At 44.2% G+C, this 24,801-nt stretch overlaps 1 protein-coding gene across 1 annotated transcript; it reads right to left on the minus strand.

Moving 5' to 3' along the window:
• Positions 1-537: 537 nt before the first annotated feature.
• On the minus strand, positions 538-23,975 carry smarcd2 (SWI/SNF related BAF chromatin remodeling complex subunit D2). Its single transcript, XM_079491839.1, has 13 exons — positions 23,277-23,975; positions 21,808-22,016; positions 20,368-20,410; positions 20,160-20,282; positions 19,728-19,847; positions 18,944-19,039; positions 18,230-18,331; positions 17,384-17,545; positions 16,492-16,589; positions 14,737-14,872; positions 6,515-6,637; positions 2,821-2,922; positions 538-2,173 (listed from the first exon to the last, which is right to left on the minus strand). The coding sequence occupies exons 1-13, from the start codon at positions 23,463-23,465 to the stop codon at positions 2,120-2,122; spliced, it is 1,557 nt and encodes a 518-aa protein (XP_079347965.1). The 5' UTR covers positions 23,466-23,975; the 3' UTR covers positions 538-2,119.
• Between the last annotated feature and the right edge of the window lie 826 nt (positions 23,976-24,801).

The following is a 24,801-nucleotide window of genomic DNA, read 5'->3' on the forward strand; positions in this document are numbered from 1 at the left end:
TACAGATCGGTGCAGTTATAGGTAAAAACACCAATGGGCCAGTTATAGCGCCACTATGAGGCTGTTGTGAACATTTTCAAGTGGCATTTCTTCCTCTGCCTAATGGGAATGTGTATGCAAAATGTCCCTCAAATTGAGGCATTTTGTTCAAAACGGACCAATCCTGCAAACTTTGGAAGGCAATCTTTAGCCAAAGGGATGGAATATGGGTTAGTGGACAGGTCTGTGTTGATCACATGACTATAGAGATAGTGTATACAACAGAGTTGTGTGATGTATGAATAAAATGTGTACAAGTAATAAAGAAATGTTTTGCAAAACCCAGCCTCATGGTGGCGCTATAACAGGCCATTGTGGAAAATTTGGGGCAGAGGTTCATCGTTGGCATCCAGGGAGTGTGTACAAAGTTTGGCATCAACCGGCCAGCGGTGCCGGAGATTAGCTGGTAACAGACGGACGGACACACGTACACGGAGTGCAAAACACACTCTCCCCATGACTTCGGCTGGAGACAAAGAGAGAAACAAAAGTCCGGGATTTTGCAAGTGTATTTATTGTACAAAATATTTCCAATGTATAAAAGATAAAGGCTTTTGATTTAAGATACAAAACATGCAATCATCTTAATATACTGTATGAAAAAAACTTAAGAGGCACAATAATATGTCTCTAAAATGAGGAAACTCTTACACAAAAACAGTTTTGGCACAGTGACACGTGGTATTGTGGAATGTTCATTGGAAGGACATAAGGAGATATATCCCTCAAGGCAATTTCTGCCCACATAGCATTTAATCCTAAACTTGTTCTAAAACTGACTCATAAATACATCACGCAACAGTCTGGTGCAATGTTTACATACAATGGTTGGCATAAAAACATTCAATGGTTGGAATTAAATTTTAATCACTACCAGTTAGCGTTCTTAAGACGTCTGAGTCAAATGTATTGTTTCCAGGGAGACCCCCCTCAAACCTCACAGACTGCCACAGTTCCCTCTCTTGGCTTGAAGAGAACAAAACGCCCTGACAACAAATCACAACAGCATGTCAACATTTAAGAAATGCACACAAACAAATCTCTACTGAACCAACAGCTGGACCGAGTGGACTCATTTCCTTGCAAAAATGGGAAGCTCCCACAAACATCTTCCCAGAACAGTTTTCCTGAGAGTCCTAGATTTATGCATACTATTATAATTCCCAAATTAAATATCCACCATTTGGATAAAAAAAGAAAGTACATCGTGATTTGCAGGGACATTACTGCACTCCGACAGTGTGGTGCATACTCCATTATAGATCTGTACAGTGACAGTCTACAGTATACTGAAAAGACGGTACCACTGAGATGACTAAAATTCTTTGAGGTTAAACCACTTTCAACCTGGTGTCCCTATTTTGGGCATGTCATAGAATTTCAAGAAATAGCAGATCTAGAGAGCTTATAGATATGGCATTTTCGCTGTGCAACACCGTCCGTCATACATCGAAATGTAAAATATGGCCCATGTGGCTAATGAAGAATAACTCAAACATACTGACCCTCTTTACAATATAGATTAAAAAAGAAAATAAATACACCCACAAAAAAAATGACAGTACTGTAAGTACCATAGGCCTCTTGCCTACCAAAGAATGATTTCTTTTTAAAGAGAGATACGCTTCAGGTAAGAACAATGTGGATATACCATGTCTCCCAAATATTATTTCCAAACATCAGTTATTATTCCTATAGAATGTTTATGGCTTTTTCTTTTTTAGTAATTGGGTGAACAGACACCCTTTGAAAATGGTTAGAAACGGCTACACAGCACCAATGCTTAAAATATTTTAAGCAAAGTGTAGATGGACAAAAGACAAATTTGAACATACACTGTAAAACAAGGCAAAGATGATTTGAACCAGCAATCGGTACAAAAAGACATTAAAAGGCAAACATTGAGACCATGTACATAGTCTTTACCCTGCTTAAACAATCGCATGATATAATGCCTGAGAGGATGTCTTTGTAATTGTGCAGGAACATTTTAGCTGCAAAAGTAGCTTGCTGATTCCAAGCTAATTGCCGTTGCGATTGTTTTAAACATGAGTGTAAACTGACACTCTACATTAGACGTTCATGTGAGTCGGATACCCAACACCTGCTCCAACTCTTGTCTTTTCTGCTGCACCTGAAACAAAACAAGGACAAATGTTACGGTGTAACTCAAACTACTAAGTGGAAAAAGTGGGCACAAGCTTTAGTTCCAACACTATTATTGGTCCAACAGTCATTAGACTGAGAGCCTACCTCAAACCATAACCGCAAACACGGGAGCAGCGCATGTTCGAGCACTAGTCCGACCGTTGTTCCCGCATGTCGGACTAATGCTTACCATCGGATCCCGGAAGAAGCAGCACTCCAAAATAAAAGATGCAAGACTGAAAGTCTTTTTAGTCTGCTCTGAAAAAGGCTGTTTGCCGAAACGCGTTGGCGTTCTCAAATAAACATGAGAAATTGCATCTGAAACAGTCTTGCAAGTTATTTTCAAAGCTGAGCACCCACTGCCTTAACCAAGGGCAGTGTCCAGAGGAAGCGCACCTGCTTTTCTTGTATATGTATTATATGCTTTATTCAATCAGGATAGCACTGCACTGTGAATGAAATCGAGAGCTCATCCACCATATTTTACCACAGATTTTACACTAGCTGTTGGGGTCGAACATGTGCCTTTTAGGTCATGTTCGATGATAATCCTCTGCCAAAGACCAAAGAGGCCACCCTGCTACCTCTTTGCAATGCATTAGGACCTGCTGAGTGGGCTGTTGGATAGCTTACCTTGGAGTAAACGTATCTGCCCACAGCCTCTGGTACCCAGGCAGCCTCATAGAACTCGGCCCTCCTCTCCTCCTCTGGATTCCCTGCCACATCCGTCATCAACTGGGAAAAAAACCAAATACAGCATATTGATATATTTGATTTCAACATTTCTACACAGGCCCCAATAACAGCAAACCCTTTATTCCATCCATCTTTGAGTGATAGTGCCTTCTCTTTATGGTCATCACTTGGTATTACGAATCTCAGGGATCTGTATATTGGCAATGTATTTGCCTCCTTTTCAGCAGCTATCTGAAAAATATTCCCTTTCAAATCAAATCAATTCCCCCACCACACGTATAAACGGTACTTTTTATAAAGGGATTTTTTTTCACTGGAGGAAAAGTATTCTCTATGAGGCAATTCTCTGGGCAATATCGGTAGAAGGCGCAGTGGAGTAACAAAATCCTCTTTTGGCCAAAAAGTACCGTTTATACGTGTGGTGGGGGGGCTCAGAGTGCTCCCACTAAGGAAAGTAGGCTTTGTAATGACTCAACCCGCCTTTGTTTTGGTGAGTAGCAAAAACGTTATTTTTATTTACGCTAAAGACGAGAGGCTGGTCTGCATTCATGCGAGCAGCGGAAGTCGAGAGTAACATAGCTCTAAATGCAACGCATTAGAGCTATGGACCAGAGCTACCCCTACTCCATTACTGCCAAAATACAAAGCTCATTGGTGGCCTTTACCACTCTCTTAGCTAGGCGTCTAATACCGAGCCTTGAGAGGCTCGGTATCCAAATTTGAAGACACATGGGGCCCCTTCCTCGCACTGGTAAATAACTTACAGTTCCAAGCTATTCCAGATTGAATGAGTTTAAATCTGAATCTGAGCATGCTAGACGTGATCTCCGACACAGCTGGGTTGTTCAGTATATTTATTATGAGGAACCATGTGTGGGTGCCCATGCCATGTTGTGTGTTGTCTTGTCTTGTCATGTTTGTCTTGTTTGTTTCGTTTCAAAACTTGATTCAGGTTATGCGGTTTGTAACTGTCAGTGTCACTTCCCTGTTAGTGTAGGACCATACAATTTATTTTTCTTGGTGGTTATATGACATTTATATGTACATATTATCATCTTTTTGGTATGTTCCGTATGGGTGTGTCACATATATTGTGTTATGTTATCTGTGATGGAAAATGTTTACACGTCATTTCAAGCTGGACAGCCCTATCATCTTTAACTTTTGGCCTAGGCCCTGTTTTGGTGTTTGCACCATGTTTATGACCAAATTAGGTTTTCATCTCATCCCATAATGTCATGTCACTTTGTCTCCGTCCTGTTAATTTCACAGCCTAATTTATCATTTATATTATAGATTTCTGTCACCAGATTCACCCTCACTATATGATATCCCCCCAGCCAGTTAACTTACAATAATGTAGCCCTGTTTTTTATTTTAGCCTACATGTATTCGGCCTTGGCAGTTTTGATAGCGGCTCTTGGAAGGTGTAAACATAACCAACACTATCAGGAGACAGCTGTAGATTATTGTTTTTGTAAGGAAAGAGTTTCCTCAGGTCACGATGCCAACAGCCTTCATGCACTCCCGGCCTGAAGTCCCATCCATGTGCTGGACAAATCGGATCTACTACACGTGGGTGCGGACAGACAACGTGGGACGTTCCTCCAATCACATTAGACAAACAACATTGCGTCATTTTGAATATAATTGTATTATCCACGGGCAGAAGAGTTACTTCGGAACCCATCGGACACTTGTAAATTATATTGATGTAATTGTACTTCCGAATTCGAACACATTCCTTGTCAAATTGAACTTACTTAACATTCTAAAAGCTTAATTCACTCAGTTTCCTCGTTTTTGCGTCTGCGTCTTCAAATTACTTTTAAGGGTTTTTTTTATAGTTCCATTTTTGGATTTACTAGGGTTCAAAGTATTTCCTATGCGGTCTTGGTAACTTGAAGGTAAAGGGCATTTCACTCATTTTCCATTCACTTGGGCACATTCTAAACTTCTCTAAAAAAGGTTTAATATTATACTAAACATTTTCATGAAAGGTATTCCTGCTTTAACTAACTACTAAACGTATTAACTAAAAGGTTCTATAACTATTTTGTGTAAATTTCAATGGTAAAGGCTCAATGCCTGGTTTTTATGAGACCGAGTACTTTTTGTAGTTGGATTACTTTCAAGGTATTTTCTACATTTGGCTTGAAAAGCCTGGTCCTTCGATCTTGGGTTAACATTAATATACATAATTATAAAATATAAAACTGAAAACATTCTCCTCCTGATGAAGGTCTAAATTTAACTATCAATCTGATTTACTGTATACCCTGAAATCTCGAATAAACAAAACCAACCATTTCTACACGTTCCAGGCAGTAGGCACCCATCCCTGGCAGGCTAACAGAATTGGACTCTCTCATCATATTCATACAGTAGTCTCCCATCAAACAGCATTAAACGACATTAAATGTTGCTTTGTTGTCATATCGTAGGGCAAGAAAACATGAGAAAACTATGAACTGGTTTTTCAACAATTCAGAATCATTACGCAGTTGATCCTCCAGGGGGCTCCGTTTCATTCAACCAAGCTGCCAGGCGTGTTGCATAAACATGCTCAGTGCTCACGCAACAAGAGGAGACAGAGTGCATTATGGTTTGGTTCCAGGGTGCGGCATGTACTGAAAAGCTGAGGTACGATTCCGTTTTATCTAATGGAGACGAAATTAGTAGAAGAAGTTTCACTACTGTTCCCATGGCGGACCACTGCATATATTACATACCTGTATAATTTACAGAGCAGAGTGGACCTATGGTGGACTACTCTATTATTTAACCACTTACCACTTAAACCCTATATACGGTACTTACTTGACTCTACACTAGCCTTTTCTCTCTACACCAGTGGCCTTCAACAGGAGGTCCTCATTTACTACAGGGGGTACACCAAATCTTTGTGTGGAGAACTTAAGCCAAAAACAGCAGATCTACAAGCTCCCAAAGCCCTGTGCTCTGAGGCGTTGCAAGCTTGTAGATGGTCTATTTTTGATCTACAAGGTGCAGAGGGGGAAAAAGCAGACCAATTACAGAGCCCTGCTTCATCTCTCTCAGCTAAGTTGTCATTGGTCTGAAAAACGTTGAAGACTGCTGTTCTACACAAAATCTTTTTGTTGAATTTCTGCCCCAGAATAGGGACGCAAAGGATCATGTGGTTACATGGGCATGTGTGGAATTTCTACAACAACAAAGTTGTCATTCTTATGAACAATAAAAGGAACAACAATCAATGGTTTGATGTGTTGTTTGATTGTCAAGAGCATACATCTTGAATAGTTCTATCTGATGTAAGGAAAATAATCCCATCACAGATTATTGCAAATAGTTTTACGTTCCAAAATGACATTATCATTCCAAAAAATACGGGAATATAGCCTATTTGTACACCATGATATCCTGTGATATAACATTGGGTCTGTATTGCAATCTTGTTGATAGGGAGGGACATTGTCCATATTGATTTTAAGATTATGATGAATACTTATTTTGTTTGCTTTGACTTTACTTTCTAGCAGCACACAGGTGCTGCTAGGTTACCTTTGGTAGACTGGAAAACAGAATTCATTTGACCAATGAATGACACTGTAAAATGTGGACAGGCAAGTGATATAAGTAGTAGAATGACCTTCAGATCTCTGCTTTGGGACTTCAGCCAGTCAGTAATGAAGTCCTGGGGGCTGTTGCTGAAGCTCAGCATGAAATCCCTCTGGGTCTTCAGTTGGTTAATGGATTCAATGGTCTCATGGATCTGCAGGTACAGAACATGTCTGGTCAGAAGGCTCTTCAACATTGTATCTAATGAAAAGCTCATATATGTAACCATTAAGTATAGCCTTGTTCTATGGATGAAACATAGTAACCAGTAACATAACACATAGTAACGTTAAAGGTTACTTTAGTAACCACGGTTGTATATATAAATTGAACGAAATACCTTTCGTTTATGGGTAGGTTTCCTTCAAAACCTAGCTGCAGAACATTATTTTATGTACTCCCAGGACAGAAAATTCTAGAATTTTCGCTGTCCTGGGCTCTAAGGGTGACGTAGGAAGCCACGCCTATCCCGTATAGATACCTGCGTGGCTACGTCAGCCCTCATTCGGAACTTTTCTTCTGCTTTAGAGAACAGAAGGGCGTTCCACGAAAGGTATTTCGTTCAATTTATATATACAACCGTGGTTACTAAAGTAACCTTTAACGTTGTATTATATAGAAATTTCACGAAATACCTTTCGTTTATGGGACTTTATGAACTCCCGTGACCTGAACTTCCAGTGGGTCCCAGGTAAACCTTTTGGGAGGGGCTCGGACCCTTTTGGGTCCAGAACCTAGTCCTTGTGGAGAGCAGGAGGCAGCGCTATGCTGCCCTGATGCTTTACTGAGCAGCGGCCCCCAAGACCGCGTGCGCTAGCGAAGGCGCTGCCACATCTAGGTTATAGTATGTGGCGAAAGTCGAGGGTGTAGACCAGCTTGCTGCTGTGCAGACTTCCTGAATGGAGACACCCTTGTAGAGTGCCCAGGAAGCTGCCACACCTCTTGTGGAGTGGGCCCTCAGGGCTTGAGGGGAATCCACGCCTTGGCTAGTGTAGGCCAGACGGATGGCTTCCACTATCCAGTTAGAGATAGTGACCTTCGTGACGGGCTTTCCTTTGGTCCTGGCACCCCAGGACACAAAGAGTTGGCTTCCTTGTCTGAAGGGAGCCAGTCTATCCGCGTATATGCGTAAAGCTCTGACTGGGCAGAGGCAATTAAGCCTGCTGTCTTCGTCAGAGGAGAACGGCGGGGGATGGAAAGCCTGTAGGTTCACTGGCACACACACTGAGAGAGCATTTTTGGGAATGAAGGCGGGGTTTGCCTTTAGGGTGACCTTGGTCGACCCCTCATCGAACCTCATGCAGTCTGGAGAGATCGAGAGCGCATTTAGGTCGCTGACCCTTTTTGCTGTCGTGAGTGCGATCAGGAGAGCCACCTTCAGGGTTAGGAGCTTGAGGCTCACGGTTTGTAGTGGTTCAAAGGGTGCTGTAGCCAGAGCCTTTAGAACCAGGGACAAATCCCACGAGGGAACGAGGGATCTGCATGTCCTATGTTCCCTGCGTACACCCTTCATGAATTGTTTTACCAGCGGGTGCTTCCACACCGTCTGGTTATCAAAGCCTGGGTGGCAGGCAGAGATTGCCGCCAAATGGACCTTGACTGAGGAGAGGCCTAGACCGCTGTCTAAGAGCTCCTGCAGGAATGACAGGACGTCGATCACTGAGGCCTGGTAGGGGACTGTTTGGTCTGGTCTTCGTGAGCACCAATGCTCGAAGACGCGCCAGGCTGTGTCGTAACGGTCCCTTGTTGACTGGGCTCTGCCTTTCTGAATCGTTTCGATTACGTTCGGAGGTAGACCCACGGCAGTCAACATCACCCTTTGACGGGCCAGACCCATAGGTCTAGGTCCTGGGGGTGAGGGTGGAAGATCTCCCCCCTCGCTTGAGAGAGGAGATCCGCTCGAAGGGGAATTCTCCACGGCTGGTCGTAGAGGAGAGGGGTTATTTCCGACCTCCAGACCCCCCACGACGGGGCTATTAGGAGCACCTTCAGACCCTGAGTCCTCACTCTGTCCAGAGTGGGGCTGATGAGGGATAGCGGGGGAAAGGCGTAGAGAAGGGTTTTGGGCCATTGGTGTGACAGAGCGTCTAGCCCCAACGTTGATGGTCCCCTGATTGCGAAGAAGAGGGGACACTTCGTGTTCTCCTCTGTGGCAAAGAGATCCACCTTGGATTTCCCAAACCTGCTCCAGACCTGGGCCACTGCATGAGGGTGTAGTGACCAGTCTGAGTAGCGGAGAGGTCCTCTGGACAGCAGGTCTGCCCCTGTGTTCAGAAGACCTGGGACGTGACACGCTACTATTGAGAGGACGCGTGTGTTGCACCACAGGATCAGTTTCTGAGCCAGTTGATGAAGACGAGGGGACCTGAGTCCACCTTGTCTGTTGATGTAGCACATGGCCGTGGTGTTGTCTGTCCTGACTAGGACATGGCAACCCAGGATGCGCTGCTCAAAGTGTTTCAGGGCGAGGAAGACTGCCATGAGCTCTAAGTAATTTATGTGAAGGGCACGTAGTGGCCCCAACCATAAACCTCTGGCTGTGAGTCCTTCCATCGTGGCTCCCCAGCCTGTCATGCTGGCGTCTGTAGTGATGACTTTCCTGATCAGAGGCTTTCCCATGGGGACGCCCTCTGAGAGGGTTTTCCTGTCTGACCACCATTGAAGGGCTAGTATGCATTGTGATGTTACTGTTACCTTCTGGTGCCGACGGTGCATTGGTACATGTAGAGAGCCTATCCATCGTTGGAAAGGTCTCATATGTAGCCTTGCTAGGCGGATTAAATAGACCGCAGAGGCCATTAACCCCGCCATCCGGAGGCATGCATGAAAAGGAATCGAGCGTCCCCTTTTGAATGACGCCACGCACTGCAGTGTTGCGTCTATTCTCTCTTGGCTCAGGCGGGCCGTGTAAGAGATTGAGTTCAGTGTTATGCCTATAAAGTCTATTGACTGTGTTGGCATAAGCATGCTCTTCTCGTGGTTTATTATAAACCCAAGCGAGTCGAGGTGGCTGAGCACACGATGTGTGTGCGACAGTGCTTCTCGTGGAGAGTCTGCAAGTAGGATCCAGTCGTCTACGTATGTAGCGAGACGGATCCCTTGCTGTCGGAGCGGAGCGATAGCTGCCGCGGTGCACTTTATGAAGACTCTGGGACTCAGTGACATTCCGAAGGGAAGGACTGTGTACTCGTACACTTTTCCTCTGAACCCGAAGCGCAGAAATTTTCTGTGCGGCGGGTAAATCGGAATGTGGAAATATGCGTCTTGCAGGTCTATTGACGTAAACCAGTCCCCTTCGCGAATTAGGCGTAGGAGGACTGGTGGAGTAAGCATTTTGAATCGCAGCTTTTTTAAGTGACGATTCAATGCCCTCAGGTCTAGAATGGGACGGAGTCCGCCCCCCTTTTTCTTTACCAAGAAATAGCGGGAGTAAAAACCGTTCATTGATTGGTCGAGGGCCACCTCTGTGATGGCGCCTTTCTGCATTAATGAATTGATTTCCTCTTGCAGAATGGCGGCCTTTTGCCCGCTCGCTTCTGAGAAAATAATTTTCCTGGAAGTGGGCGGTTTCGAGGCGAACTGTAGCCTGTATCCTGTCTGAATTGTACGGATTATCCACGGGGAAGCCCCGGATATCCGCCATTGTGACAGATGACGTGACAAAGGGTTCCCTGCGCTTGTCAGCGTGGTGCATGGCCTGCCTAGGGGAAGACTTACTTTGTGTGAAATGTCTCCCTCTAGTGAATTTTTTCGGTATTGAGTTTGGAAAAAATTGGCGTGGAGTTTTTGGCCTGTGACAGCTAAAGCTGTCACAGTGTGGGTTATCTTTCCCACTGGGCCTATGCCCTTCAGAGTTGGTTTTATTGTTTTTTGTGTTTTTTGTTTTTTTGTTTTCTTTATTGAACAACGTGGAAAAACATACACATGTGAATTGCACATAACAATTTTCGGGGTCTGTACAACGGTGCTCACAGCACTGTGTACAGGCCCCCTTAAGCGCTTCAGCGCAGGCTCTGAGGTGAGATCTGTGATCCCCACCTCTGGCCTTGAACTCTGAGTGTGGTGGGGAAGATGACCCGGCCCGGGCAGGTCATTTGCGCTTCCCCTGGCCTCGGCCTCTGGGAGCGCTCCTGGCCTTGTAGGGCGGCGGAGAGGTGCGGCGGTCTGCTCTGCCTCGGCCTGCAGGCTGTCGCTGTCTATCTCCGCTCCGGTCCTGGGACCTGGGTTTGTCATCGGTCTTGGCCTTCCAGGGTGCCTTCTTAGCCTTGGGGCGGCCTACCGGGGCGGCCTGGTTGGCCAGCGGTTCGAGCGCCTTCATCGTCTTGGTGGAGGACTCGAGCTGTTGGATGGTCTCTGACATCTTGGCCAGAGCGTCCTTAAACATACTGTCTGGGTGGATATTTCCAGCCACAAACTCTTTCTTTGTCTCCAGGGAGATGGCGCTGGTTTGATCGACCCAACGCCATCTCTCCTGGAGGATGGAACATGCCATTGCCTTGGCGTTGTGGAGAGTGGAGTCCCTCTGGAGGGTGGCCATCTCGTGATTCAGGCGGCGTAACTCGGCCAGGTCTTCTGGCAGTTCCGCTAGCTGGACTTTAATGGACTTCTGTCCCATCTCAATGAGGAGGCTCTTCATGGAACCCTGGAGAAGTGCTCCTGCATTGAGGGCCTTCGCCACGAAGGACATGTGTGCATACTGCCACTTGTTCAGTTTTGAGGCTTCCCTCACGCTGCTGGACAGGAGCTGCGGTTCCTTTACGTGGTGATCCACTCTAGGAGCTGCAGGGTTGGCCAGGTAGGCCGCTATAGCCTTGTCCATAGCTGGCATGAAGTCTATGGCGAGGGTTTGTTTATCTGGTATGTCGTTGGGCCCCTTGGCGCTGGCCTTGGGAAAATCCACCTTCAGGAGGGGTTCGTCCCAGGCGTGCATCATGGCCTCCTCGAAGCCCTGTGCCATAGGGAGCTTCTGTCTTCTAGGTGCAGGGGGGGGGGCGGACTCATCAGTCCTGCCTTCCCATGGTAGTACCTTGACAGTTGACTTAGGCCATGTGTGGTTACAACGTGCACTAGCCTTCCTGTATATCTCGTAAATATTGGAGTCATCCATGGGGGGTACAGGAGGCGGGGGGACAGGAGCCCTGGCTTGCTGGTGCTCCTGTATGTCCATGGCATCCAGGTCGTCGAAGGGGCGACGAGTGGTGCTGACGTAGTCCCCGGGGGAGAGGTCATCATGGCCATCTCGCTCGTCCGCGTAGGCCTCGTCCAGGACGTGGTAGTCCTGGAGTTGCTCCTGGAAGGAAGGGAGCTCGTCATCACGAAGCTCCCCTTCCTCCCTGGTAGTCCAATGCTCCCCACCGGGAGACATTGCGCGGTCTGGGGAAGGGTCCAGGCGGTCCACCATATAGCTGGGTGCAACGGCAGGCTGTCTGCGTCTAGCTGTATGTCTGGGCGGGCACTCAATGGTGGCCTGCACGACGTGTTGTCGAGCACGTGGAGCTGGGGAAGAGCGGCGCGGTGCGAAGGTATCCCTTGGCCTCGCGCCATGAGCCTCGTAATCAGTGGCCTCGTGAGCCCTGGTTGCAGAGGCTGAAGTAGCGTACCTGTCTCGGCTAGCGCCGGCAGGTGCTGCTCTTGAAGAAGAGGCTCCGGTTGGGGCTCTGTTGCCCGAGTAGTCGAGCCTCTGTCTCGGGGTAGCTCGTTGTCCCTCTCCGGTGGTGACGCGGGGCCAAAGCCCCTTTGGCGGGACTTGTATGCGAGCTCGTCGCGGGGGAGGAGTGGGGCTCCTCTCTCGGAGTCCGTGGGCGGCAAAGTTGTCATAATACCTTTGGACACGTCCGAGCCTGTTGTTTAGGACGTCGTCGTCCATTTTCTCACAATGGAGGCAAACGGGACCGATTTCCTCCATGGACTCACGGGTGTGGGTGAGGCCGAGACAATACATGCACTCGTCATGCCCGTCTTTGCCCGACATCGTGTTCCCGCATCCCCAGGTGGAGCACGTCTTTTGTTTGGGGCCTTCTTGACAGTCGGCGGGCACCGGCTGTCCTCGATGGCGTCTTTCCCCGGGCTGGGTCTCCCTCGTCAGCGACATGGTTGCTTGTAGAGAGAGGAGTCCGAGTGCTTAACAGCCACAGGTTTATCTTCCTCGTGGCGTGTAATAGTAGACCACAGGCGTATCTGCCTAGTAGCGCTAAGCTAACTATCGATAGCTTTAAGCTAACAAACGCTAGCTTTAGCGAGAGAGAAAAAGAGGCGCGAGCTGTTTTTTCGACAAGCTAGCGTAGCAACAAGTTGCCTAGAACTCACTTGTGTCGAAGTTCGGCTTTTTTTCTCGAGAAGTATCCTTCTGTTTGCTTCGAGAGTGTGCCAGAGATCTCACGGTCCTAAAGAATTAATCTCTCGGCCGAGTTTGCGAGATATATTACCCTGCACACACTGGAATGTTAAAGTTCGTTCTCGCAGCTTAGCAGAAGAAAAGTTGAATGAGGGCTGACGTAGCCACGCAGGTATCTATACGGGATAGGCGTGGCTTCCTACGTCACCCTTAGAGCCCAGGACAGCGAAAATTCTAGAATTTTCTGTCCTGGGAGTACATAAAATAATGTTCTGCAGCTAGGTTTTGAAGGAAACCTACCCATAAACGAAAGGTATTTCGTGAAATTTCTATATAATACAACCATCGGTAGAATCTGCACCTGGCTCGCTGATAACAAACTATCCTTACACCTGGGAAAAACAAAAACACCTTGAAGACCCTAACAGGAGCCCTCGTACAAGGTTTCTTCGACTATGCATGCACCTCTTCGTACCACAGCACCTCAAAGGCCCTTAAAACAAGGCTCCAGACTTCCCAAAACAAACTGGTCAGGCTCCTACTTGGCCTCACCCCCCGAACCCTCCTCACCCCTGCCCACTTTGACAGGCTGGAATGGCTTAGGGTCGACGATCGAGTACAGCATCTTGCAATGGGTCTGGTCCACAAAATTCGATACACCACCAAGACACCCATGTACCTGTCTAAATACTTCCTTAATGTTAACGAAGTCCACACCCACAACACCAGAGGGAGTGCAACAAACCATGTGCAACCCAGATTCGGCACAAACAAGGGACTAAATTATTTTCGCTCCTATGCCACCAAAATGTGGAATGCCATTAAGACATGCAAATCCCTTGACTCCTTCAAAACCGCTCTCAAAGGGCACCTACGGACGGCTGCAATTCGAAACTGGCCCCCGCAAAATCGGAATCCCCCCCACCCCTTTTTCCCTCCCCCATGTTTCTTTTCCCTTTTTACCTCCTTTATGATGAATTCCTGTTCTGTTCTTTCGCTATATAGTAGTGTCTATCTGTACGTCTCTAAATGTTTTGATGAATTGAACAAGGTGGACCCTCTTGTAAACAAGTAATGCTTTATATGTCTTTGTATTGAGTTGTGCTTGAAATGTACTGTAATTCTGCAAACTGTTAATAAATATTTCAATCAACCAATCAACCAGACCAAGGCACATTTCACCTGTTAAAACTTTTAAGCAAAAAGCACACCAAAGGGTTGAGACGGGACGAGACGGTGTGATATGTCCTGTTGCATGTCGAACCCAGTCGACCCAAGTGATTGAAGTGTTGAAGTGGTTCAATCCAATGGCCCAAACCACACCAAAGGGTCGCCATGCATCTACTCGCAACCGTTTGGTTGCAAGGAGGGCGACCCATTGGTATGGGTTGGGCTTTAGACAGAGGGAGAATCAACATAAAAGGATCGAGTCTGCACAGTGTAACATTTTTAAATAAAGTTTTGATCCCTGCTTCACCAAAGTTTAACAGTATAATATGCCTTTTGTATTCTCTCTGTATATCAGCAAAATTATGATTTTTATGTTACATTGAGAGAAATTAAGATTCTCAGATTTAAATAAATAAACGCTGCTCATTAAGGTTATCAATTATCAATAAATGAATTCATCGATCACTTGCTTCCCTAAACAAAAGACTAACATCCACATAGCATATATTAGCATCAATTTGTTTACTGATGCTGTAAATAGGTTATTTTCGCAGTTTTTGTGTGGCGACAAAGTAAAAAATAACGAGGTAGAATGATTTGTTGACATACTGTACAAAAAAAACACCTCTTGATCAATCAAAAAATAAAATCCATAGAATAATCGCTACAAAGTTGATAGTGGCAGCCCTAGTCACAAGTCATTAAAAGCCCTGGCCAGTGCAGACCAGATCTGAATAGACCAGCCATACCTTCATCTCTAAAGCAGCGATCTCCTGCTGGTTGGTTGTAGAGGACAGGAAGCCGTTCATCTGGCTCTTCAGCGGGTCATCCACCTCCACGTCAATGTCGTAGCATGCAGTCTTCTTCTGGTCTGTGGGGTCCACGCTGCTGACACATGGAGGCATACGTGAGGATTTCAGAAAACAAACTCAGATCATTAGGGTAATTGTTGTACCCGTGTACTGTATGTTTTATGTATCTTGTTCGTGTTTTACGGGTCCCCCTTGAAAATGAGATGCTGCATCTCAAGGGGATATCCCTTCAATAAAAATCTGAAATAAATCTAATGGGGATTCTGATAAACCGACAAGAGCTCAAATCTGTGCAGTGTCAAATGTGAATATGAAGAGTATAGATTTGAAATGTGTGAGATGATCAATTCAAAGGAGCTTTGAATTGTCATATCGGTATCGGCGAATATGCCAGTCTAACCACCGATCCGACACAGGGGTAAGAGGTTGACACTATGGCAGGTAAATAAAATGTTGGGCATGTGGAGTTTGCTTTAGAGTTGCCCAAACTGCAAGTGCACATATGAGTGAGGAGTCTGCTATAAACACAACACAAGATATACACTAGCTAGATAGCTATAAACACAACACGAGATCACAACACTGGTATCGGTATCGGGATCGAAATAAGTGTATTTCTCCCAATAGGTATGGGAGTTTTTTGTCGTTGTTGGTCATAGTTTCAAACTCGCTTTGGGTGTGTGTAATCTGGGACGTATGTGTCTCAGCTGTTTTGGTATAGTGGAATTGCTGACACTTCATAAGGATTTATAAGGATCTACAATGGAATGATCCACTGTTAAAATGTGATTGGATACGGAAGCCCTCTCGCAGCTGAGCCCAGTTCCAATCCGACCTGGAGCTCTTTACTGCAGTCAAGTGTATGTCATCTCTCCTTCTTGCCCTTCCAGTCTCTCTGTTCACTGTCCTAATTGAATAAAGCATACTGTATATATAATGCACCTCCACCCCCACCCAAAAACATTCTGACTGGGAAAAGGGAGGTAGAATAAGCTTAGAATTAGCTTCAGCCTATACCTTTTTTGATCATAACTATGTAATATAATGTATTATTGTTGTTGTTTTTATCCACATGGAGTGTATCGTTTACATGGTGGACTGAACCAAAATTAAAAAAAATAAGTTAACCAGTTACATATTATTATTACATACATTGGAATAATTATTTATATTCATTAATTTCCATTTTCCTAAAAGGATAGTGATTTGTTTTACGTGTAAACGGTTAACTGCTTAAACATCCCAACTCTATTGCAAATAATTAACACAGCTGCGCATGGTCAATGTGTTAATACTACATCAAGTGATGTAGAATCTCTTTCAATTGGTTTTCAGAATAACAAAAACTATATGTACATTTGTATAGATGTTCCCTTTCCCTAAAACTTGAGGATAAAGGTCCTTGCACACACAGCCGATGCAAGGAATTGAACTGTGTTCGATTGAAAAGATGAAGCATCAGTCATCAGACGGAAATATCGGAATACATGTAAGTGTGCAAGGGGTCATAGATAGGTGTGTTCGTTTTAAATGATATCATCTCCCCGTCTTGTCTTCTCTCTCACACTCACACTCACACTCACACTCACACACACACACACACACACACACACACACACACACACACACACACACACACACACACACACACACACACACACACACACACACACACACACACACACAAAATACCTAATAATGTGATTGATGATGATGGGGTCAGGGTGCTGCAGCAGGCCAGCCAATTTCATGGGGATCTCAGAGAACTTCATGCGAGGACAGCCAAAGATCTGCAGGACATTATGTTAAAATAGAGCAAGCTGTGCACACTGTAGGACATAACACGTTTGCTACAAACAAACAAATTACACCGTATGTAAAGGTAGCAGCTAATGGCTTCAATCTTGTGAACACTCTTTTTATATAACATGTTATGATATAAATGGAAATCCCATCATGTGGATCGAGACGTCAATTGTCTATGAATTATCCACATTTTGGCTAGGTTTCAGCCTAATCTGAGCCAAAAAGAGGAGGTACTTCTTTGGCCTGCTACTGACAGCGTACACAAGATATGTGGCACTGATCTGTCCAGCGGTTTGCAAGATTAATTTCGGACAATCACACAGACAGATGGCTAGCCGCCATGCCGTAAAAACCATATGCTCAAAGTATTTGCAGTAGGAGAACTAACAGTGAGAAATGTAGTATCAGTTCAATGTTAAGAACCCATTCAATCTGGGAAAGCATCTGCGTCATTTTATACTTTGGCTGTTTAAGAATAGCAGATATACAAGCTCATCACTTTGCGCCGTGCTATGAGCTTGTAGATGTCCTATTTTTGAAAAATCGTGAAAAGGTGTGCAAATCTTTGAATAAATATATATTTTGCAAAGCAAACATTTTTAACTCAAATCTTTGCTTCTGGGGGTCCCTGGAACAAAATATTTTGATGGGGGTCCGTGGCCAAATACAGATTATTTTGGGGGTCCTTGACATAAAAAAAGGTTCGAGCACCACTGATATAGCAACAGCAATTTTAGAACACTTTTAGAATGGGCCTCAGGTCTTAAGGCTTCCCCACCTGTCTGAAGTAGCGGTTGCAGTTGATGAACTCCTTCTCATGGCTGTCCTGCAGCTTGTTGTTCTTGATGTAGAGCCACAAGGCCTGCATGATGCTGGCCCTTGTCTGGGTGTGCACGCCCAGCAGCCGTGCCAGCCGCGGATCCAGTTTGTACTGAGGTGGCTAGCATTGTGGGGAGAGAGGAATGGCCAAAGTTAATAACGGGAGAAAAGCAGTTAGGCAGAGTAGGACAGTGGGAGGAAAGGTAAGGGTGTGCTAGGTCGCTCAACAGGTGGAGCAATGCAGTAACTCTGCCAAGATAAGCGATCTGATTAGCAGTGCGCTGAGCTACAATCAAAAGTATGTAGTCGTGCTGCTATAAGGAATGTTGGATCGAAGGGTCTTCAAAATAGCAAAGCGTGATTCAATGAATGCCGACCTATTGATTGATTGATTGATTGAAAATTTTATTAACAGTTTGCAGAATTACAGTACATTTCAAGCACAAACTCAATACTAAGGCTGTTAACTGTGAGTGGACGACCCAATTAAGCATTACACTTGTTTACAACAGGGTCCACCATGTTCAATTCATCAAAACATTTAGAGACGTACAAATAGACACTTCTATATAGACAAAGAACAGTACAGGAATTCATCATAAAACCTAAGCCTCTGCTGTACGAATTGACAGACTCAAATGTTCTGCAAGCACTACCAATACAACACAAGCTGCTGATATCAACTTGGAGGTCTGTGGTCTAACATTCCTTACATTGCAAAAGCACACTGATACACATTCAAAATGTGAAAGATGATAACGAGTACATTTTGTGTGGCTTGTGTGTAGAATAGATGATCACATACCTGGTGGTCAAGCATGAGCAGTAGTGTACATTTCACATTCATGTCCCCAGGCCGTTTCACTTGGAAGCCATCCGTCTCCTGAGTGGTGGGCATTCTGTGCCACTAACAGAGTGAATTACATAGATGGAAATGGTATAGTCAGCATAGACCCAGAGTGGATAGATTTGCATTTTCCTTTATTTAATGAATGGGAATTATAGTGTAAGCGAAGCATGAGAAAACACTGCAAGTTGATATTGGTTGGGTGCCAGCATTAGCAGGTGGTGTACTTATCCTAGATCTGTTGCAATGACTGTAACCTGCTGGTGAGGTTTGAGTGCTTTTGTGGGTGAAACATCAACAATCAACATTGTAGTGCCATCTACTCTTTCAGTCTTGTGAGACACATCCTCAGGTCAATACATGCTAAACCAATATCCTGGTATTGGTACTAAAGGAGGACAGACCTATCTGTTCTAGATGCTAGATCTTCTTTCACTTCTTCACTTGTTCATCAGACCATTCCAAATAGATTCTTAAGAATACAACAATATAAGTATGATTACAAAACAAATGCACTAAAATATTAATTATAAGAATGATTCCAGCTGAAACTAGTGCTTTCAAATTACGATTGTAGTACCAACAGTAACCATTAGGAAAGCTTTACTTTGGTGTGCACCCATCAATACATTACAGGTGCACATGTATGGTTACAACTTAAGTATGTCCTACCTCTACCAAGTGGTTGTCAGGTCCATAGAGGTCCTTGTCGAGCTCAATGACCAGGCTCTTGAAGAAAGACGAGAACTTCTTTTTCTGTTTGCCGGGCTAAGAGTAGAAATAGCAGGGAAGGAGGTGAAAGGACAGAGGTTTTTTTTTAAAAGACTAGTTTCTGAGTTGCATTATGTTGTGTGTCCTTCCGTGCAGCTGCATTGTTTTGGCCGTGACCACATGGGGGTGGGGCTGTGGAGAATAAGCCAGAGATGTTGCACACATCCCCCCGCTTCTCTGAATCTCTGCCAAAGTGTCTAGTTTGCGCAACATGCCCCCTCTCACCCTACTCCCCAACACTCCTACACATGCCTTAACTGAGGCAGACGAGGGAAGAAAAGAGAAAATAATAAAATACCCTACTTTTTCGTGTGTGCGTGTGTGTGTGTGTGTGTGTGTGTGAGTGTGCGCGCACGCACACTACGGAGAGTGGGTTGGGGACTAAACACACATCTGGTTGCATGGTGTGAGCTAAGGACACAGACCAACTGGGGCTGAGTAACTAAGGAGATTTCTGAACCGCCTGAAACCCGGACATTGTTTGGATCTGACGATGACATGACTATGTGGACAATGCCCATGCTGGTAGAAAGGCAGTTACAGTGATGCTGTGCAGGGACCAGTTGATGCTAAGGTGGAAGACGTGGTCTGGTGAGAGAGAAAACTGATTAGCAACCATCTTCGGTACACAACAGCACGCACGGCCAAGTACAAATCAGGAATTAGAAACAGTTTAGTCGCTTACGTCTTCCAGAAGTTTGCCTTCCACCCTCAGCTCCCAGGAGGACACCTTCTCCACTTCCTCACCCTCAGGCTTGCCAGGCATGTAGGTGTTTGAGATGTAGATCCTCAACTTGCGCTTTTGCTGTAACGATGGAGGGTTAAGGTGGAGGCTCATATCAAAAAGTAAACATACTCAGGTATTCCACTGAAAATAGCGTTTCTCAAAAAATAAAAGGGTTCACAGGGTTTGGACAAGCTGGGCACATGTTAAAATTCCATCTACTGTATGCAGACAATTGTACTATACTATTTATGGACAAAACTATAAACTCTGCAAACATAAATAAAAGCAACATTAGTAGCCCCATAATGTTATGATTGGGTTGATGTAAATGAAGCTTCAAATGTATCTTACATTCATCATCTCAAAACCTTATAACAAATTAGTTGCTACCGTGATGGGCTTCTTGATGGCCTCCTGAATTTCCATGCGTTTGCGGGCAATGGTCTGATCCAGTTTCCTCTCAAAGGCTAAGAGGTCCATGTAGGCCTGGGACTCTGGAACCAGGTCTCGGATCTAAAGAGCCAACAGGAGAGTTGGGTACTGCAAGACTACAGCTGGTGATATTTAAAATGAAATATGGGGGCTAACGTCATCTTACCCTCTGAGGGAGAACCTTGTCAGCCATCCTGCGTCTTTTGTTCCTAAAAAAAGGATTTTTATTCTTAAGTAATATAGTAAGGTCCCCAAACCCCAAATAGAATTAAACGAATGCCTATGAAAGCTCAAGAAATAAGATCAAGGCAAGGCAACCACTAATTTAATTATCAATTATTTGTGAACAGCTCATTTTGTTTTCAAAATCCTGTCTCTTTATTTTCTCCCTAGACTTACAATTCAGACCCTCAGGCTGCCACTTATCACTAGTACTGACTCAATAAAAGCTTGTTTTGTTTCTCTAATTAAGTTACACCACTCACTTTCTCTCTCCAATTGTGACAAATCTAATTCTCAAGAGCTTTAATGAGAACCTAAGATGTCACTTTCCACCCTGTGGCTCCATAGTACGTAACATTACAGAGCATTTGGTCATGAGCTAAACCTCATAAGACAAAACACTTGTGGATGGAATCATAAAATTCTGCTGGGCATCATTGCTTGCAAGATTTATGATCGAGTGGCGTCATCATGCGTTTTGATGTCAAAAATATCCCAGCTACACTTTGCTGCTTTGATACGGAAGGCTGGTCATGAGACAGCCCTATTTCTTGGGTTAATTGAGTCTTTCCTTCGCTTGTTGTAAGCAGTAGTTAAAACCCAGACTGCAAGGCTGGGGTCTGGACTGGGAGCTGGGTGCTGCTGGATTGTTAATATAAAAACTACATTTGAGTATCTCTTTATCTTGGTGAAGGTTTCCTGAATGGAAAGACATCACCCATCTATACGTCACGGACCAATTTGTATGGGTCACGAGTAATTTTTTTTCTTCCATTTCCTATAATATTATTTAAAGAAAATATGTATTTTTTCAAAACATTTAGCATAAATCATCAGCTTTTCATCATTTCAAAACTATTCCAACATTTATTTGCACATTTATTATACACACAAGTATTTGATAAATACAATGAAAATATTATCTATATTTCCATAAATACATTTTAAGAAGTTTTCATTAGTAGTGAAAATAGCCAATCTACAAGCTCACAACACGCGACGCGTTGTGAGCTTGTACTTTAAGTTCCGGCCGGACAAACTTGGTTGGGAACCACTGCAGTATATTATTATTATACTACTAGACTGAATACTAAGCATTATATAAAAGTGCATCAGAGATGGCCAAGGTAGGACCGATAAAGCCACCTGTATACATCTTAAAATGCTAAAAAAATAAAAGTAAAAAATAAACAAACATTTGTTTATTGGGACACTTGTCTCAAGACAACCTGATGAAGGTCCCAAGACCGAAATGTTGCGTTTCCCAATAAAATACTATGGCTCTGATATGGCTTTTAACAGTCTCTTTTGTGTGTCTGTATCAACATTATGGGAATTGGTTCCTCATCTCCTTCCATTCATCTACACATTCTCATCTACATACCCACGCCTTAGGCCTCCCAGAGGCCCTTGCTGCTGCTGCTGTTGTTGCTGCTGTAGGAGCCTCTTCCTGGAGGAGTCCATGGTCGGGGGCCCCATGGCAGGCCTTAAGGCCATGTTCCCAGCACCGTAAGAGGGCCCGGGGACTTGGCCCCCCATTGACATCAGCCCCCCTAACGTGCCCCCTACCCTAGGGGGTAGTATTCCCGGGCGCTGAGGAAAGCGAAGTAGAAGAGAGTACAGATAAAAATGTTTAACGAATGATATTAAGATGATAATCTCATTGAAGAAATGTAACCCTCAGTAGATTACAGGATTGTTGGAAACTTTCCAACAAGAAAATACGGCAAAAAAAGGGCATAATTTCCTTGCAAGACTAAATTAGTTTGGCTTTGAAAGACTACTTGCGATTGATAAATGATAGACTCTTTTCTTTCTTAGACACACCAGAACATACTGTATGGTCAAATGAACTATGTTTTTCAAATTATTGGTCTAACAATAATAATAAACATTTAGCCTAAATCTAAAAAGAATCTCTCACTCTTTTCAACTTTTATATCATGTTGTTCTTTTATAAATGTGCTGCTGCTGACTTGACCAGGCTGCTTATGACAGATGTCGTTAATCAGTAGAACTAATTAGGCTGGATAATTAAATGATAAACTGTCACACACAGGCAGATGAGATCAGTAAAATTGAATACAATCCACAGTCAATAGGAATCTACAGATGGTGATAAAAAAATATGATAATATATGCTGATCTAGAGCATTGCTTGTGACAGATGGTGGCCATACAATTTCAAACTATTGTTTTTCAGCAAAATGACAGAGGGCTGTGAACTGTGTAAAAGCAAGTGAGTGAGTCTTCCTCTTGCTCCCTCTCTGTCCCTCTGTCCCACACACACACACACACACACACACACACACACACACACACACACACACACACACACACACACACACACACACACACACACACACACACACAAAGTTAAACAAATCTAGCAACATTCATGTCCAGCAATCACTTGAACTTGAACCAGTTCTTGAACTAAAGGCATGACAGGAAAACTGTAAAGCACGTTCAAATGCGGAAGTGATGACTGTAGAGCACTTATTTGTTTTTTCCCCCTTTCTTTTTGACAGCTCTCACCTTTCCCCTTTTTAGTTTACAATCTCTCAGCTGTTCTGCTGTTGGGATTTAAGCTTATATAGTTTACACACACATGTGATTGTGCAACCGCAAACCAAGGCAAGGACGCCACAAAGTAACCCGACCTTCCACTTGTCGAGTAGCGCGTCCCTGCATCCCATTTATCACACACACAGTAAAATCTGTGTTCATTAATTTATCAAGTTGTATAATGGAAAGGACATTTGAGTCCCTTTAAAAGAGCATTCATGACTGATTTCTGGCACAGAACACGTGGTAAAGTCACACTGATCAGTGACCTGTCAACACACTGACCTGGTGGTACTGGTGTGGAGAGTTGTTCATGGGTCGAGAGGGGAACCCCCCGGCCGGAGGAGGGAGCGGTGGCGGCAGCCCTGTCATCCTCAGCCCCGCAGCATGTGCGGACAGTGCAGCGTTCATGGGGCTCACGCTGCTGGCATTCATCGGAGGAGGACCCGAAGAAAAGATTCCCCTTGAAGTCATAATTCTCCAATCTCCACAGAGAAGACAAGAGTGTGGGTTCGAAGCAGCCCACGCGAACTTTGAGAAGTTTCAGTCTCTCACAAGTAGTAGAAAACTTTCTTGAGCCAAGTTTGAGGGGCTGAAGTTCAAGTTAAGCTGAAGTTTAATTAAATGAGGTGAGAAGTTCCTGACTTGACAGCACGCGCACACACTGTCAACAAAAAGCTAGCTAGTGTTAGCTAACGTTAGTTCCGGGAACTGGTTCTTCTTTTTTCTTGTTTGTTTTTTAGACACCCAGCCATGCAGCAGCAGTAGTGGCCGTGGTGTGTGTCATCCTTAGAGTATCCCCTCCCGTGGTCCCTGTGCTCACTGCCTCGCTATCTTTTCATATACTCCGCTGTTTCTGACAGTTTGGCACATAAAAAAGTGACACTAGAAGCGTCCATTAAAACCACGTCTCTTCAACGCACCTGGCTGCTTTCACTACTATCTGTGTACTACTACTACTATACTGCCTACAGTACTGAACTCAGGGCAGGCAGACGTGTGCATAGTGTGAAGTGTCTCCATCTCCATCCCATAGCCGGGAGAGATGGGGTCGTGCAGTAATTGGCCAGTTAGTTGTCAGAAAGAATAATGTAAAAGAAACGATTTTTTTTTTTAAATTAAGAGAGCAGTGCTTCTCAAACCTTTTCATGTCAAGGAAGGACCCCAAATTAAGATGTAATTGGCCGCGTTGCCAAGATGTTCCAAAATATTCCACATTTGCACATTTTTTAATAAGCAGATCTACAAGCTCACAACGCCTGGAATAGCAATGTGGTTTTTTGATTGATTGATTGAAATATTTATTAACATTTTGCAGAATTACAGTACAATTCAAGCACAAAGACTGTTAACTGTGTGAGTGGACGACCCAATAAAGCATTACACTTGTTTACAAGACCTTGTTCAATTCATCAAAACATGGGCTTATATATCAGGTTAAAGAAAGGGTAAAACGGATTTTGATGTTTTAACACATTTAGTTGGGGACTTTGTGGAACTCCTTCAAGAACCCACTTAAAGAACCTATAGTCAAAGCAGTTATAGTTTTCTCAAAGTGACACAATTTGATTTAACTGTGTGCTGCAAGTCATTTTTAATTAAGAGCAGACATCACTTTCTCCAAATGAATGTCACATTTCGGAAGACTTGCAAATTACTATACAAATTACGACATCATCTATGACAACACATACTACATAGCCTACTACAATTACAACTTGCACATTTACTTAAGTTACCCCAGGGCCCAAACCCCATGCAGAATTAAATGAATGGTCATTAAACTTCAGGAAAAGGACATCTACTGTAA

The sequence above is a fragment of the Electrona antarctica genome, assembly GCF_951216825.1.
Source record: "Electrona antarctica genome assembly, chromosome: 22".
Classification (NCBI taxonomy): Eukaryota; Metazoa; Chordata; class Actinopteri; order Myctophiformes; family Myctophidae; genus Electrona; species Electrona antarctica.